Raw genomic sequence first — 16,706 nt, 5'->3', positions numbered from 1 at the left:
ACCCTGGACAAATCTCCAGATTCACAGCCTTCCCTCTTCCCAGGTCTCACTCCACAGCCCAGCTCTCCTTGCTGAAACACCAAATCACAGTACTTCACTTGAAGGAGGTACCACACGGCCAGACAGGATCTCTCGAGAGTCAGCCCGGAGTTGCACAGCCCAGGCAGGGATCACCTGCTCCGCAGCCCAGGGCTTTGGCCTGTGCCATTGACTGGGATTCCTGTGGGACAGCAGATCCTCCCCTCCCTGCTTTGCTCCAGTGCTGAAGACAGAGCCTTTGGAGAAGGCTCATCACAGCAGCTCCTGTGTCCCAGTGAGGGAGCTGCAGCCATGGCAGGGCTGCATCCAGAGCAAGCAGCGCTGGAGTCCAAGGTGACACAGAGCTGGGAAACCCAGCTGGAAGAGCCCTGTACTCCCTGAACCCAAAGTCCGAGCTGGACACGAGACCATGTATGGAAAGACCTTCCCTTTTCTTTTGGCTCTTCCCACCTCAGCTTTGCTCTTTTCCAACTTGGATACACACTGTAGCCCCATCTGTTTCATGGTTTCACACACAGGAGGCCTCACTTCTCTCTGTTTTGCTTCCAGCAGGGCTGATCCAATGTAACATTCAGGAAGAGGTGAGGATACAGAGTATTTCCCAGTGAGCATGTCCCTGCTGTTAGCATTTTATAGCTTTACAAAGCTGAATCAGCCTCACGTTCTGCCAGGGGAGGTTTAGGTTGGATATCAGAAAAAATTTCTTCTCTGGAAGGATAGTCAGGCACTGGCACAGGATGCCCAGGGCAGTGGTAGAGTCACCAGCCCAGGAGGTGTTCAAAAAATATGTGCACCTGAGGACATGGTTTAGAGGTGGGTTAATATTTGGACTCAATGATCTTAGAGACCTTTTACAACCTTAATGCTTTTATGATTCTATGATTTTATGAACTCATGTAGCCTGTAACCTACAGCTTGGAAACATGCTTGGTGGATGTGACACAGCACCTACTGGGTGCCCCAGGGACCCTAAATTTCATCTCATCCCAACCCCTGCCATGGGCAGGTACTATTTCCACTGAACCAGATTGCTCAGGCTATCCCTTCCTACCCCATCTTGCTGATAGCTATGTGAATTCTGCAGGGATTTTGGCTGCAGCAAGGTACAGGGTCTGGGAATCTATTTATAACCTGTATTTCCTACAGATTCATTTCCTGGAGTCTTTGCTTCAAAGAAATGACAAGAAGAGCTGAAGATGGATCTTGAATATTTATGCATTATTCTAGAAGCATAGCAACATCCTCAGGTTTACACTGGGAATACTGGGACATTTTCCTCTTCTTTGGCTCAAAAAAAAAAAAAAACAAAACCAAAAAATCAAAAATGGTTTTTGTAGGACATTACCCCTGTGCTGGTTTGGGCTGGGATGGAGTTAATTTTCTGCACAGTGGCTGGTATGGGGCTGTTTTGGAATTGTGCTGCAAACAGAACTGATAACTCAGGGATGTTTCTGTTATTGCTGAGCAGTGACTGCCCATCCAGTGCCAAGGCCCTTGCTGCTCCTCACCCCACACTGCCAGCATGAGGAGCTGAGAGGGGACACAGCCAGGGCAGCTGATCCCAACAGGAGTATCCCAGACCATGGGTGGTGATGCTCAGTGTATGAATCTGGGGGAAGAAGAAGGAAGAGGGGGATGTTTGGAGTGATGGCATTTATTTTCCCAGGTGTCCAGAAGAGCCACGCTATGAAAAGCCAGTGCCCATAAAGGCAACAGAGGAGTCCTGCAACTTTATTCAAATAAAGAGAGAGAGTCCACTGGGGCATATGCCTGAGGGGTTTCCTCTCTCGTGGTTTCAAAGGGCAGAGCCTCCTTTTATCCTGAACTCCCGACAGCAAGTTGCCCTCTTCCTTTCCCCATCGGCTGAGGTACAATGAAGGCACAGCCTTCCCGAACCGCCTAGCACGTATTCCCCCCTTGAACCTGTCATTTTCTCCTAAAGTTCAGAAACTCAGGCTTGTGCTGACCCATTTGTCTGTTTCAGGAGTCAAACTGTCTGGGTTCTGTAACAAACCTGCGGCTTGAAGTTGGTAGAGACATTGAGACCCATTTCAAAGACATTAACACCCATACCTCACCATGGAATTGTTTGTAAAGACATTAGCACACATCTTCCTTACCACAATGAACATGTGATGGAACCCTGCCATGCTGGGGATGGCAGAACACCAGCCCAAGGGAAGTGGGGAATGAATTCCTTGTTCTGTTTTGCTTGCATGGCTTTTGCTTTCCCTATTAAACTATCTTTATCTCAACCCATGAGTTCTCCCACTTTTCCAATTCTCTACCCCATCCCACTGGGAAGGGGTGAGTGAGCAGCGTGGTGCTGAGTTGCTGGCTGGGATTGAACCACGACATCATGGTGTACATAGGGAGGATTTTCCTGTGTCAACTCAGGAAACAGCACTGATACCCACAGGCAGCACACAGGAGGAGCACAGCTAATGGAACAATAGAATGTAACAATAATATAGAAAGTGTGGGGAGGTTTAGTAGTGATTAAGTTTATCTCCTGCTTCATTTTTTTTCTTGTTGTTCAGTGAAGTGTGATGTCTACTTGAATTTTACCCCAGAGAATTCTACCATGATGAGCTATGGGCAGGGCTTTCAAAGCATTCTAGGCACCCAGCAGGAGATCCCAGTGCCTGGACAGTTATTTTTATTACCTGACACGTATTTGAGAGTTGGGCTCTCAGGAAAATAGAAATGGGGATTGCAGAATACCACCTGACACCTGTCAGCCTGAGCAGTGTATGAGTGCTGACAGTGTAACTTCCACTACATCTCACCTATGCAAGATCCTCATCACTGCAGGCCCCCAAAATAACTGATGCCAGAGCTGTGTACCAGCAGCAGTCCCTTGTACATCACATGTGTACCTGTCTTTTGTAACTAAATCTTTGCACCAGTTGAAATGTTACTTAGCATGAGTGCCAGGTTGAGGTACCCAGCATTTTCCCAGTAAGCAATGTCATGAAACAGAAACACACTTCAGGCTGTGTTAGCTTAAAATCCAGGCCCTGATACAAATGTCTCCTTTGCCAACTGTGCCACATCAGGTCTGTACCGGGGCAGGGCCTGTTGCTACAGGAACAGAATATGGCTCTTTGCTGCATCTACCTTTCTGAGCATGAGCTGCTCTCAGTGAAAAGGGTCAGATACACACACCTGTGACTTTTTCCTTAACTGGGTTTGTCATGATCTACTGGAAAGCAAACCATCCACAAGAGAAGGTAGGAACTGATTTACCCAGCAGCTACCCTGTTGTAAGACTCCTCAGAAGGCAAGGCAGCGGGAGCCCATCACAGAGGTGTGGAGTGGGAGCAGCTGGGCTGTGATGTCCAGTGTCAGCACGTTTGAGCCCTGAGTGTCAGCAGAGTGGTTTTATCTCAGTCAGGAGGTTTCTGCTCTCCATCTGCCAATTATTACCTCACCCCAATGCCTCTGCAATGGTTTCACCCATGGTTTAACCAGTGCTCACTGTGGATGGAAGGGGAAGGTAGAGCCTTGTCCTCCCCACCTCCTGCCACACTGCTCCTCCTGTTTTTGTGATGGCAGCAGTCCTTGCCTCACTTCAGTCTTAACTCCAAGCCAACATGCAGATCCGTCCTTCTTCCCATCGAGGTGCAGATTAACAGCAAAGTGCCTGCATTACAGCTTTCTTGTCTGTTGGGGGAATCCTACTGCCTGCCCAAAGCCAGAGGCTCGGGAGGAGCACACACTTGGTTCATCTCCAATACTAAGGGATCTTTGAGTTCTGGGGATCATTTTTAGCACAGCCAAACCACAGAGACTTGATGCAAAAGGTAGAGGTGTCAGTAGTGCTGCTCCAGCAGGCTTCAGGCCTCAGGTAACTTTCCCAGATTACAGCAGCCTGATCCCTTTTTTGGTTGTTTTTAATACTTAAATGTCAACAGCATGCAGGTGCCTAAGGAGACGTTTCATTTTCATGGCCCACGCTGCATTCCCCCTGGAACAGCAGGTGATGCTGGCGGCTCCAGGAGTCCAGGGCTCCATCTCCTGGCCAGTCCCAGCCTGCAGGGTACAGATTTGGGCACCACAGCATCAGAAGGATCTAAAGTTATTGGAGAGCATCCAAAGGAGGGACACGAGGATGGTGATGGTGAAGGGTCTGGAGGGAGCTAGAGCTGTGTGAGGAGTGGCTGAGGGCACTTGGTTTGTTCAGCCTGGAGGAGACAGGACAGAGCTCACCAGGGGCTGCAGCTTCCTCCCACGGGGTAGTTCTGATCTCTGCTGTCTGTGACCAGGGATAGGACCTGAGGGAACAGTTGGAGCTGTGCCAGGTTAGGCTGGGTATCAGGAAAAGGTTCTTCCCCCAGAAGGTGATCAGGCACTGACCAGGCTCCCCAGGGAATGGGCACAGCCCCAAAGCTACCAGAGCTCCAGGAGCATTTGTACAACGCTCTCAGGCACAGGGTGGAGTTGTTGGGGTCTCTGTGCAGGGCCAGGAGCTGGACTTGTGATCCCTATGGGTGCCTTCTGATTGAGAATATTCCACAGTTCTAGAGAAGCAGCTGTCTGAAATGAGCTCTTGTTCTGCTGCTGTGCTCCCCAGGGTCTCAGAGCATTGCAGCTGGTGACTGTTGATTAAATTATTTTCCGAGTGTCTGACATTCCCCTCAGCCCTGCTGAGCCCAGGTGTATCTGGCTGGGCTCTGTCTTAGCTCATGCCTCAGAAACACAATTGTTCACGGCGTTCTGACAGTGAACATTTCTTTACAAGATATGGGGCAGGACAGGGAAGGGGTGAATGGGGGGGTGATAATCTTAGTTATCAGATTCAGTTGCAAAGTCTACAGAAAGAAAATTCATTCTTTGCAGGTGACAAAAGTGCAAATTACAACTGGAAGAATGTTGTGATGGTGAATGTGGAAACTCACGATGTGTGATCGATTCCATTATTTTTCTGTTATTTTGTAATATTCTATAAGGGGGTTTTAAGTCCTGTCTCCATGAATCGCCTGAACTGTAAACTTCTCTTCTAAAGAGTCTGTGGTCTAATGGCTGCAGAGAATCACCAGCATCTCAACCTGAAGATTCAGCCGTCGAAGGCAAAGAACCACTTCTTTCCTACTTTCTAAATTTTTGTTAACTTTCATTCACTGTGCAAGGGGCAGGACTGGATTCCTGCTACTCAGCTGCCTGAACAGACAGTGCCGAGTGCCAGCTACGGGCTCTTTTGGAGAAGTGCACTGCTCCACAGCAAGAGCACATCCTGACGGATCCAGCAGCACTCGGAGTCTGCGGTACCAACCCGGCAGCTCCCACAGCCGCAGGATAAGGCAGATTCCCCTGTCCATCAAAAAAACCCGACAAATTCACTTCTTTGCTGGTGCAAACCAAGGGCGGCAGCAGCAGTTTGCCGTGCGCTGTGCCGCTGGGCTGGTGGTGGCTCTGCCAGGGCTCCTGTGGGACCGGGCTGACAGCCGAACCCCGCGCAGGTCCCGCTTCCACCGCCAGCTGCGGGACCTGTGCTGCACCCGGGGGGCTCCGTGTTCTCGGAGCGCTCACCGCCACGGCTGAGGGGAACAAACCCCGTCTGTGCCCCGACCCCAGGCGAGGGCGGCTGCCACAGGCTGCGGGACGGGCCCCCCTGCCCGAGCGCACTCGGAGGCGCCGCTGAGAGGGAAGCGCCGAATGCAGCGGAGGGAAAAGCGGCTTCCCCGCGCCCGGCGGGGGATCCCCGGCACCGTCCCGCCCAGGCCGGTCAGGCACAGCGACCACTGAGACCCCCCGAGCTGCGGGCGGAGCGTGAGCCCGGAACAGCCCGGAACAGCTCAGGCCCAGGCGCCGCTCCCGCCTTCGCCGCGCGGGATACGCCCCGCCCCAGGTCCTGGCAGGGCCACAGGGAGCGCGGGGCCGGCGGGCGGAGTGGCGGCCAGGACCCGGCTGTGCCGATGCTGCCCGCGGGCCGCGGCCAAAGGTGAGGAGGAGAAGGGCCCGGCGGGACGGGCCTGGCCGGGTCCCGCGGGGCGCTGACCGCGCTGGGTCTTGCAGGGCGGCGGCGGCGCTGAGGGCAGCGCTGGGCGAGGGCGCGGAGCGGCGGCGGGAGCTGGAGCGGCGGGCGGCGCGGAGCCGGGCGCTCCTGCGGCGCTGGTGAGTGCGGGTCTGGGGGAGTGCGGACACACCCGACACCCCCGCCCCGGCCCGGGAGGGAGGGAGGCCCGGGCGCTGGTCCCACAGCCGTGTCCGAGGCCCCGCGGGCCGGGGTGCTGGTCCTGTCCCGGTGTAGCAACGCCGGCCCCCGTCGCTGTTTGTTTCCCCCAGGGATGATGAGGAAGAGCAGAAGCCGCAGCCTGGCTCCAGCACTGAACATGGTGAGCGCTTCCCCCGGGCTAGTGCCCCTCGTGTCACACCCTGGGCCATTTTCGGTGTTGGGAGTCATTCCATCGACCTAAAATCCCCCTCTGGCTCTTTTGTCCCACTTTCCTCGTTGAGGTTACCTTGGACTTGTGCCTTGTTAGCCAAGGCCAGTGATGAAGTGACTGTGGGCCTGACCCAGGTGTGGGAATGTCACTTGTTGGGGTTGATTTGGGAGAACTATTGTCCTGTGGCTCACATCCATCCTGGGTCTTGAAAGCTTCTGGCAAGACTGCCTGCATCCTCTGTGCAAGTGGCTGCTCCCACAGCCAAAAAAAATAACTCCCTACACCATTCATTTGGTTTGGTGCCCTGTTGCACCTGAAAGACCAAGTCTGTGAAGAGACAAATGGGGAACATCTAGGTTTGGGCCTTCTGACATGTTTTCTCCTCTTGCAGAAGACAGGCCTTCACCCAAGGAGCTGGAGGAGCTGGAACTGCTGAACAGGGCCTTAGAGAAGGCACTGAAAATCAGGAAAAGCCTCTTGAAAACTCCATTAGAGGCCCAGGGAGCTATAGGACAGAAATGGGCAGGTGATGGACCTGATCCCAGTAAAGCTGAAGAGCAGCAGGTGCCTGCTCCCAAGAAAGTTGAAGAGCAGCAGGTGGCTGTACCTGTTGAGGATGTTCCAGAGAGCAAAAAGGTGAAAGCTGGAAGCAAAAACCCTTCATTGTTGAAGAAGCCCTCTCCATACCAGTTAAGAGCCCCTTATAGGACTGACCCAGATGTGACGAAACTGCAAAGAAAAGCTCCAGCCAGGTGTGTTTCTCAAGGCCCCAGGACAGCTGGGAAGATCTCCTCAAAAAGTATAACTTCCAAACAAGAAAGGAGTCACAGGACAGCAACTGGTGCCAGTGCCAGAGAGTTCTGTGCTGCAGCTGAACCTCAAAAGACACCTGTCCTAAGTGAGCATCAAAGCTTTTCTGGAGGAGATTCAGCTGGGGGAAAGAACTCCATTGATGCTGGCAAGCAGTTACTTGATGCAGGAAAGAAAAGCTGTGGTTTCCTGGGAGAGTCCAGCAAAAAGGAGGACACAGCAGGTGCATGGGGAAGGAGCACCTCAGCTGGGACAGGCACCCTGCAGGAAAAGGGGTAAGTGTGGGAGGTGGGCACCTCTCCTGTTGTGCTCCACACTCACAGGCACATGTTCAGAGCCTCCTAGCTGCACCTGCTCTGTGGGTCCCAGCATGGCTTCATCCTCCTCACATCCCTCTCAAGAGGAAGGATCTTATACACTTTAAAAGCCTTTATTGTGGTCAAGTAAGTGTTTTCATTTTAAGGGCTTATTCTTGGATGGCTGGTTCTTTGAAAGCCTTTCAATTAAGAGTTTTGATGTTTCGTAGTCCCCTGTGTTTCTGAAAGCTGTCTCTGTAGAGCTTTCTTGAGCCTTAGCTTTCCTCTGAGTGCACTCTCTATAGTAGCATATTGATTTTTGTATTTATTCTGTTTTTTACACAGTGATAATACATAATGCATGAATTTTCTCACCCTAAAGCATGTGCGCAGTGCTGTTTGGAGTGATGGCACCTGGGTTTAATACTGTCCCTGTTAACCTGTAACACACTGCCCATGTAACTACACAAATCAGGATTGACTAGAATGCAGTTGTTTCAAGGGTTTGATGTGGGAAGGATTATGAAGGGAATGTTACTGAGATTCTCTGTAGAAAAGTGGCAAAATAATCCTTGGAAGATTTGCTTTGCATTCAGATCAGTCTGTCCTAAGTAATTTCTTTCCTGTTTTGCTTTAACGAAACAGTGAAGCTCAGATCTGATGTCCCTGGAAAATTCTGAGAAATATTTCTGTCAGCTGCCACAACCTAACTCTTGTGTTTGTGCAGGGAGGAAATTGTCCCTTTTCACTGGCATTGGAAGGGCCCCAGGACGCTGAGTGACAGTTGCTGTAGGAACAGGGATCTGGATTCAAACATTTACCTAAATTCCCAACTGTGGCCTTGCATTCCTAGTCTGTGTGTAACTAACAACTGCCAATGCTCCTGTTTTTGTAATAACAATTTATGGATTATTCTATTTGGGGTTAAGTATCATATTCCCAGCGGGAACGGCTGGGATGTCCCTTTCCTATTTGAGTGTGATATGGTGCTAAGCAAAGCTGCCTTGTCCTGCTAGGGTAGGATAACAGGTTATGGCACAGCAGCTTCCCTGAATGTGTTGTTTCCATGTCGGTATTCTGCTGTGCCATGGCTTTGCTCCCAGCTTCCCACCCTCTGGCAGATGGTGGTAGGATGCAGGATCCTCCTTCCCTGAGGACAGTCTGAAGACAGTGGTGGATCCCATCTCCAGGGTTGCTGACATCTCCCATTGCAGCTAAATTAATTTCAGATTTTGACAAAACACCATTTTCCCTGTTGGAAGACAAAGCTCAGTGAATTGCTTTCCAGTGGCCAGGATTGATTCTTCCCATGTTTTGCAGATGCCAACTGAAGCTCCCCCTTCCCTACAGGAAAGCCTATTCCAGGAACTGCAGGTAAGACCTGCCTGACCCCATAAATCCAGAGCTACCTTCAGCTTCAGGGCTCTGAGGAGGGGTCAGGTGTGGCTGTGTTGTGTGTCGTGGGAAGGCAGTGACCCCACAGGGTGTGGGGCCTGACCTGCAAGTAGGAGGAGCTCCCATACTGCAAGGCTGCTGCTGAGGATGTGTTCTCGTGTTATTGTAGCCACTAATGCTACTTCTATTTTTCAAGTGTTAATTACTGTAATCACTGAGTCATAAAGGTCCTGGAATGCTTTAATTGTGCGTTTAACAGTGCAGCAGAAGTCTCTGCTGGTGCCATGCACCTGTTGAAGGCAGGACACCCTGTGGTGTGGGTGTCTGTATACACTGTCCAATGAAAGTTTTCCAAACCATCCCTGCACTGCCTCTGTAGCCTGGAAGCACCAAGGCTGTGTGTGTTTGAGGCTGGTTCCTGTTGCTGAACTTTTATACAGAGCCAACTGCAGTGTTACTGCAGTGATGGTGCAGGTGCTTGGAGTTTGGGTGCTCTAGTCCATTCTCCAGCCTTCTGGAAAGGTTTCCTACATTTCCTCAGAGAAATCTTGCTGTAATTCAGCAGATTGCTCGTTATGTGCTTTGTTCAGATGTTAAGTTTAAACCCTTTCTTTAACTATAGCCCCTTGTGCAGAGCCCTTGTGCTGCCCTCAAGAATTCCTCCTCCTCTTGGGAGCTGTCATTTATCATTTATCAGACACCAGCTTGTTAGTTGCCCTTCTGCAAGTTGTAAAGACTTTATACGCTGAAGTGTCACTTCTAAATTGAGCCTTTCAGCATTTTAATCACTTTGGTATCATTTTATACTTCTCGCTATTGCTTTCAAGTCAGTAACAGATTGAGAATAACCTTTGCACTAAAGATCCCTTGTAGAGGGATTGCATCTTGCCTAGGAACTTCTGTTCTTTCCTGCTCCATTAACCTTGCCACTTCTTTGCATAATGTATTTCTGAAATCTGCAGATTCTAACATGATTTAAAAGACCCATTAGGCTGGAGAGAAGACACATGCACACTCGAGTTAGTCAGGCACTGCAGAACTATTTTAAGCTTCCTCCTGGTGGCTCTCACTGTGTCAGGTTTTGGGAGACAGTCCTTAAGGAAAGGATATTATAGGGACTCTGCATCCATGAGGATGTTGTACTCTGTAAGTGAAATGCAACTCTCTGGTAATGCTGTTATTTGTGCAATGCTTTACTTTTAAAAAAAACTGGACTCTGTTATGAAGTCCTGGCCAGCTTCCTCATGATACAGTCCTAAAACCTCTGTCTTGCATCCCTGACATGCTGCTGTCATTCTGATTGTCAAGCATACCACTTTGTCCCCCCACAAAAAAAATATTAAAGAAGAATCTTGAGGAAGTTTGGAATATGAAGTAATTGGAGTATGAGTTTGTCCTGTCTGCTCTTTTTTTTTTCTGTACACGTTTACTAACAGAATAAATGTACAGAAATGCAAATTACTTACTCCTGAGAAAATAAGGGAAAATTTGTTTTTTCCTATGGGATATAAACACAGGACAATACAACAGAATGAGAGATGTGGTGCAAGTTCACATTCTGCTTACAGAAATATGCTGTCTGTCTTCTGATCCTTCCCCTCAAAACAAGAGGAGAGTAACAGGTGTTTTGCAGTGTCTGATGCTTTCTGCAGGGTGTCCTTGTTGATCTGATACCAGCTGTGGGAATGAGTTGGGAATGGCTGGTAAATAACCTGTGAGAGAGAGAGAGGGGAGAGTGAGACACTTGTAATTAAAGCACTGATATGCCACGCTGGTGTGTCACAGTTCAGCGTGAGCACTGTCTGGTACAAAAGAGTGTAACTTCCACCTCCTGCACCTTTGGAATTTCAGGGCATGGGAGAGGTGTCGTCTGTGCCAAACAAGTGCAGATGCAGCAGCTGCAAGGACCCGTTTTGTGGAGAGGATCCAGACAACTGTATCCTTTCCCAGGAGGCACATGGTGCAATTGCTCTGCAATGAGCTTCCAGCTGGAGGGAGTTATACCTCCAAAAACAGCAATTCAATTGGGTCTCCAGGCAGTGGGATTTTTCATAGTACAGCTGTTGAGCACTTATAAAACTTCTGCTCCAGCCAAACGTGCCCACAAGGCAAACATGTCCTACACAGCTGTGCTGTCCTTGCCCCTGCAATGCCACTTCCCAGGCTGGTCCCCTCTGCCCTGATCCCAGCTGGCCTGGGGCTTGGGATGCTGCATAGAGCTGGTGCTGTGGAACCTTCCTTAAGCTGCTGCTGTTTGAGTTTTGCTCCCTGAAGCCGATGCCTAGTCCTGCAGAGATAGAGGAGGAATTACGGAGCCTCCAGGATGTCCACTCTCGTCTGAGGCAGTATGTGGAAGCTGAGCCTGCAGGTAAGGAGGGAGAAAGGGTGAGTGGGGGGCAGAAAGTAAAATAAGGATGATTTGGGCTCTAGTTCCACGTGTTTTTTGTTCTTGGTGTGTGCTGGACATGAGGGACAGAAGCATTCTCTGCCTGAGGTGAGGCCTAGTGAATCCAAGGCCACTGTAGAAATTCTTTGGGGAGGAAGGTTCCAGTGCTCACACCTTTTCTCTGCTTCTGTTGTAGACCCTCCCACTCTGCAAGGAGAGTATGAAAGCCTTCTCACCTTGGAGGGTTTGCATGGCACAGTGTCCCAGTGCCTGCAGAAGCTGCAGCTGCTGCGAGCAGGTGAGACAGTTTGTTACAGTCCCTTTGTGGCTAGGAATGAATGTGGCTCTTTTCCATCTGTGTGCAGGACACTGGACCAAGGTAATTTTTCTCCTGATTATTTTAATGGTAATGGAACACTTAATTCTCTGGTGGCAAAAAAAGCTATGGTGCTTGTGTGCCACCCCTCTGTGTTCAGGAGAGGCTTAGAGCTTTGAACTGTTGCAGTTCAGGAGGGCTAGGGAGGGGACAATGTAGGCCATAGCTTAGGGTGTCCTGACTGTGCCATGTGTGAGGAGCTTACCCTGATTAATACAGTGTCGTTAATCATTCAGTTCTGGGAACAGTAAGTAGATCATAAATTCTGCAAGTACAGATTTAACTTGTATGTTTTTGTCTCCTGTCTTTTCTTGTACCCTGGCAGCTCTGGAGTCCCAGCTGAGGCTGCGCCCAGAGTGCACTGAGGATGTGGGGAGCTGCTCTCCAGCCTGTGTCCCTGCCAGGGGACAGATATGTGACAGTGCAGACATGCTGGCTGTTCCTCTCCTCTGTTACTCCAGTCTGCATGAGCTAAGGGACCTGTTTGTCTTGAAGCTGCAAATATCAATGCTGCACCAAGAGATTGCCTTACAAAAGGTGAGTCTGGAGAAGTGTCAGTGCTCCTGGAGCAGGGAAAGGAAAGGGCAGTTGTGGGGCAGCAGCTGCTGTAGGGAGTGTCGATGGGCAGTAGCAGCACAGCAAGTTCCCTCCGTGATGTTTCTGTGTTTATGCCTTGTTCTCTTGTAGGTGAATGGGACTTCTTTTTTTTTTTTTATTGTTAGGGCCAGAACAGAGACCTTTACATGCCTGACGCTCTCCTAATAAGATTTTATTTAGCTATTCTGAAAGAATTTAGTAGTGGAGGATGTTGTTGATAATGTTTGATGGCCCCTTTTGTCAGGCCTTTACAGCCCTATTGGGACACCCACTTTGTCATTCCCTCCTGTGTGACCTCCAGCTGGTGAACTCCTCTGTTCTTTGTTCCTTTCCTTCTAAATCTCAAAGCACCGTGCTGCTTATTTTGCTTTTACCATTCTGAGACTGTAAGAACAAGGTAGGAGGTGTCAGCTTCTTCAGCAGCCTGAGCAGGGAGTTTGCCACATGAGGATTACTTGTTTTCAGCCAGCAGCAAAGGGCAGAGAAGATCTGTGAAATCACATCTATTGACCTATTCTTTGCCATTGACCTGAATGATAGAGGCTCAAAAACTCATTTTTTGTAATCCAGAGAGGCATTATTAATAACTGGCTGCAGCCCTGTGGCTGAAGAGAGCTTGCTACCTTATTTCAAATGGGATTTCAGCATTATAGGCCTGAATTCTGGATTATGAAGGGTTTTATTGTTGCATTTTTTTATCTGCCCAAAATGAAGTGGTGACCAAAGCCCAGTTCCTGCTGCCCTGTTGGCTAACTCAGTTTCTTCTGCACATGTACCCAAATGGGTGCTTTGTGCCAGGTGAGCCCTGAGGGTCTGAAGCAGCTCTGTGCAGGGTGAGCAGGATAAGTGAAATTCTTGGGACAGGTGAAGTAAATGGACATGGAACAAGATAAATACCCTGGGTGGGAGAGGATGTACCTATTTCTGGGCCAAGCCTGTCCATTGCCTTTCCATGGAGGGATGCCAAGTGTCATAGAAATTTCTGGTAGCTTTTAGCCTGTCTTTGATGGTGCAGATCTGTTTCTTCTTAGGTATCAGGAGCAGAGCAGGTGGATGGAAGTGGGGCAGTGCAGCACTCCTTCATGTGCCAACTTTCCCCTTAGGTAGCTTTCATGTCTGTAGAAAGTGACTTCCCAGAGATGAGCAGCTCTGTCCTGCTTCTCTGTCCCTGTGCAGAGACTTGTGTAGAACAGGAGAGGGAACCTGCTGCAGATACCCTGTACTCTGTTCTGTTTGGGTCTTCTTCTGTAACCTCCAGGAAACAATCATGGAATCACAGAATACCTTGACTTGGAAGAGACCCACAAGGATCACAGGTCCAAATCCTGGCCCTGCACAGACAAGACACCCCAACAATCCCACCCTCTGCCTGAGAGCATTGTCCAAACACTTCCTGGAGCTCTGGCAGCCTTTATGGGGGTGGCTCACACATGCAGTTGTCCACTGTCCTGGGCAGGTGGAGTGTGCAGCAGGCTGGGTTGGTTTTGGTCTGCAGGTTGCATGCAGACTTCACTACTGCATGCCAGATGGAAAAAAAAATTCCAGGCAAAATGTCTGTCTGAGCATTTTGTCAGTTTTTGTCCATTGATTGAAGTAACCTGTGCTTCAGTTGTCAGTCAGTCCTTATCCCAGAGCTGATAATGATGCTGCACTGGGTTGTTTGACAGCCTGGGCTGAGATCCCAAGAGAGGCTTAATGGGGCAGGAGCCAGGCCAGGGAATGTTGGACAGCTTGAGCACCCCCTGTAGCCTGTTTGGGCTGGAGCTGGCCACTTACACCTCTGTCTTGGAGTAACTGGGAGGTAATAGGAACAGTCCTGACGGAAGGGTTGAACTTACCCTTGGGTGGGTGAGTGCTTTGCTGTGTGGCTGCAAGAGTCCTGAACCAGCACCAGCTTCAGTTTCTTGTGGGATGCTGATCTCATCCCAGTGCTGGGCCTTCCCTGCAGCAGGTAAGCGGCACTGCCGCTTGTCTCACTGCTCTGGGAATGCTGGGTGGCTGCTGAGGGAGCTCATGAGCAGAGAATGAGCCACTCTGCCTTTATTAAGTATGACAAAAGGAAGTATCCATCAATCAATTAGCCTGTTATTAGTCATACTGCTCTGATTAGATTTCACTTGTTATGCAGCCTCTTCAAGGAATACTGAAGTGCTGCTGGCTCTGGTGACACTGTGTCCTTTGCTCCTGCCCAGGTGATGATGGCAGAGCTGCTGCCTGTCCTAGAGCCCAGGCTGTCCCCAGAGGGCTCTACAGGGCTGTTCCGGGCCATCCACACCCAGCTCTGCGCGGGCGGCCGGCAGTTCCCTGTGCTGGTGAGAGACGAGCTGCTGGACTAAGCTGGGGAGCCTCCTGCACAGAGCCAGGGACAGCTCTAAGCAATAAATCTTTTCTATGAACTTCTTTATTCTGCCTGATTGTTCAACTAAATTCCAGGGGGTTGTTTTTGTTATGGCCTTTTTTGCTGTTGTTTTTAATTTCCATTTGTATCAGGAGGAAGATAAGCAGGGGCTGGAGCCCCACTGCTCTGGCGCCAGACTGAGAGAATTGAGGGTGTTCACCTGGAGAAGGCCCCAGGAAGACCTTACAGCCCCTTCCAGTGCCTAAAGAGGCTCCAGGAGAGCTGGAGAGGGACTTTGGACAAGGCTCTGGAGTGCCAGGACAAGGAGAAATTGCTTTCCACTGACAGAGGGTGGGGTTAGATGGGATACTGGGAAGTTCTTCCCTGTCAGGATGGTGAGGCCCTGGCACAGGTTGTTCAGAGAAGCTGTGGCTGCCCCTGGATCCCTGGAAGTGTCCAAGGCCAGCTTGGATGGAGCTTGGAGGCAGATTTGGGGCTTGGGATAGTGGAAGGTGTCTCTGCCTATAGCATGGGGCTGGACCAAGATGAGCTTTAGGTCCCTTCCCATCCAAACCAGTCTGTGCTTCTATTGTTCTATATCACTTTCCTGACCTATTAACTCAGGTTTTGTGAAGCCCCTTCAGGGCTTCAGAGACTGATTTTGTGTTTTCTTCCTATGGTTGTCTCTACCTAGCTCTGGATTCTTGACTGCCTCAGGCCACAGGCTCCTGTATGCAGACAGTGTAGCAGACAATAAAACATGATTTGTACTGATCAGATAGCCACAGTATCATGGGTCACAGCCTTCCAGCATCAGAGATCCAGAGAACCTGAGCTGGTACTCCGTTCACCAGCGGGCATATAACCAGCATTATGGTGGTCACTCAGCATTCACTAAGGGTTTTCAATGCCTTCGTGCACAGCAGCGGTCGGATGGATGGACGGAGGGACGGATGGATGGATCGATCCCGGGCCAGCGGTGTGCGGCCGGCTGTACCCGGCAGGTGGCGGTCGAGTCCCGCGGTCCCTGCCGGAGCCGGAGGGAGCCCGGGAACGTCCAGCCCGGCCCTGGAAAACGCAGGTCCTGCAGCACTTCCCGCCTTGTCACCGCGAGAAAAGGCCAGCTGCGGCTCCTCCTGCAATCTGAGATTTTTGCGTATAAACCCCAAATCGCCTGGAATTTCAGTGACAGGTAAAGCTTTGGAGGTGGAAAAACTGTTTGTGAGCACTTAAAATTCCATTTAGGAGGTGTACCACAGCTTAATACTGTTTGACTCAGACCGTATCACTAAGCTGGACTCTGCCTAATTGACTGGAGGTGGGGGGGGGTGGAAATGTAGATCTTAGCAGTGCTAAGACAGTAATTTTTATCGTTTTTCAAGGTTGCTGTCTGGCTCTTTCTGACTCCCAAGATTCAGTAACAAGCATTTGTATGATAGATGAAAATTAGCATCTCTTACTTTGCCTTTATAGTTTTACCACAGAATCCCAGAATGGTTTGGGTTGGAAGGGACCTTAAAGCTCATCCCAACACACCAACTGCCATGGGCAGGAGCACCTTCCGCTATCCCAGGTTGCTCCATCAAACCTGGTCTTGAGCACTTCAAGGGAGCAGACACTGCCTCCTAAATTAGTGTGGTCAAACACATGAACATGTCCATGTTTGAATTGGAGAGCTGACATTTGGTATTGTTAATTAGGGTGTTGTTATGGATAACTTGTGTCTGCAAGGACTGCATGAGTCATGGAGCATCTGCTGCTCAGTGCAGAGCAGGCCAGTGTAACTTGGCAGCAACTTCAGCGCCACAGCAAGGACTGCAGAGGTGGGAAAGGGCTGGGAAAAGGAGACAGCCCACAACAGAGGGTTCACAGGGGTTGTTACAAACTCAGAGGACAAGCTGATACTGCAGGAGTCATGCAGAAAGGGTGCAGAATGTCAGCTGGATTCTCTGCCTTTAGGTGTAGTGGGGTTTTGTTACTCTTCCTACACCACGTTTTATAACTTTCAGAAATGCGTAAGACTTTAAATTATTTGAATGACTCACTTTTTCAAACAAGTCTTGTGCTATAGCAGAGGTAG

The 16,706-nt window shown here is 50.1% G+C and overlaps 1 protein-coding gene across 5 annotated transcripts; it reads left to right on the top strand.

Moving 5' to 3' along the window:
* Nucleotides 1-5,338: 5,338 nt before the first annotated feature.
* Nucleotides 5,339-14,684, top strand: TEDC2 (tubulin epsilon and delta complex 2). Of its 5 annotated transcripts, XM_085075216.1 has the most exons (12): nucleotides 5,341-5,983; nucleotides 6,058-6,156; nucleotides 6,328-6,377; nucleotides 6,820-6,992; nucleotides 7,026-7,513; nucleotides 8,855-8,908; nucleotides 10,781-10,865; nucleotides 11,189-11,297; nucleotides 11,512-11,613; nucleotides 12,017-12,228; nucleotides 13,547-13,707; nucleotides 14,481-14,684. In XM_085075216.1, exons 1-12 carry the CDS (start codon nucleotides 5,958-5,960, stop codon nucleotides 14,482-14,484), a joined length of 1,563 nt encoding a protein of 520 aa, XP_084931342.1. In that variant the 5' UTR covers nucleotides 5,341-5,957; the 3' UTR covers nucleotides 14,485-14,684. The 5 variants fall into 5 exon arrangements, with proteins under 5 accessions (XP_084931339.1, XP_084931342.1, XP_084931343.1 ...); XM_085075213.1 differs by having other exon boundaries at nucleotides 5,339-5,983; nucleotides 6,820-7,513; XM_085075217.1 differs by lacking the exon at nucleotides 6,058-6,156 and having other exon boundaries at nucleotides 6,820-7,513.
* The last annotated feature ends 2,022 nt before the right edge of the window (nucleotides 14,685-16,706 follow it).

Source organism: Lichenostomus cassidix, chromosome 14 (assembly GCF_008360975.1).
Source record: "Lichenostomus cassidix isolate B80296 chromosome 14, HeHo_3.0, whole genome shotgun sequence".
NCBI classification, from domain to species: domain Eukaryota; kingdom Metazoa; phylum Chordata; class Aves; order Passeriformes; family Meliphagidae; genus Lichenostomus; species Lichenostomus cassidix.
Note: the sequence above shows the minus strand (reverse complement) of the source record. Positions and strands in the feature narration are given on the sequence as shown.

Coding starts and splice junctions, on each gene's coding strand:
- TEDC2 (XM_085075213.1), top strand. CDS start 5,958: ATGCTGCCCGCGGGCCGCGGCCAAAG. Junction 10,866..11,188: donor TGGAGAGGATCCAGACAACT/GTATCCTTTCCC, acceptor CTGCTGTTTGAG/TTTTGCTCCCTGAAGCCGAT. Junction 11,298..11,511: donor TGTGGAAGCTGAGCCTGCAG/GTAAGGAGGGAG, acceptor CTTCTGTTGTAG/ACCCTCCCACTCTGCAAGGA.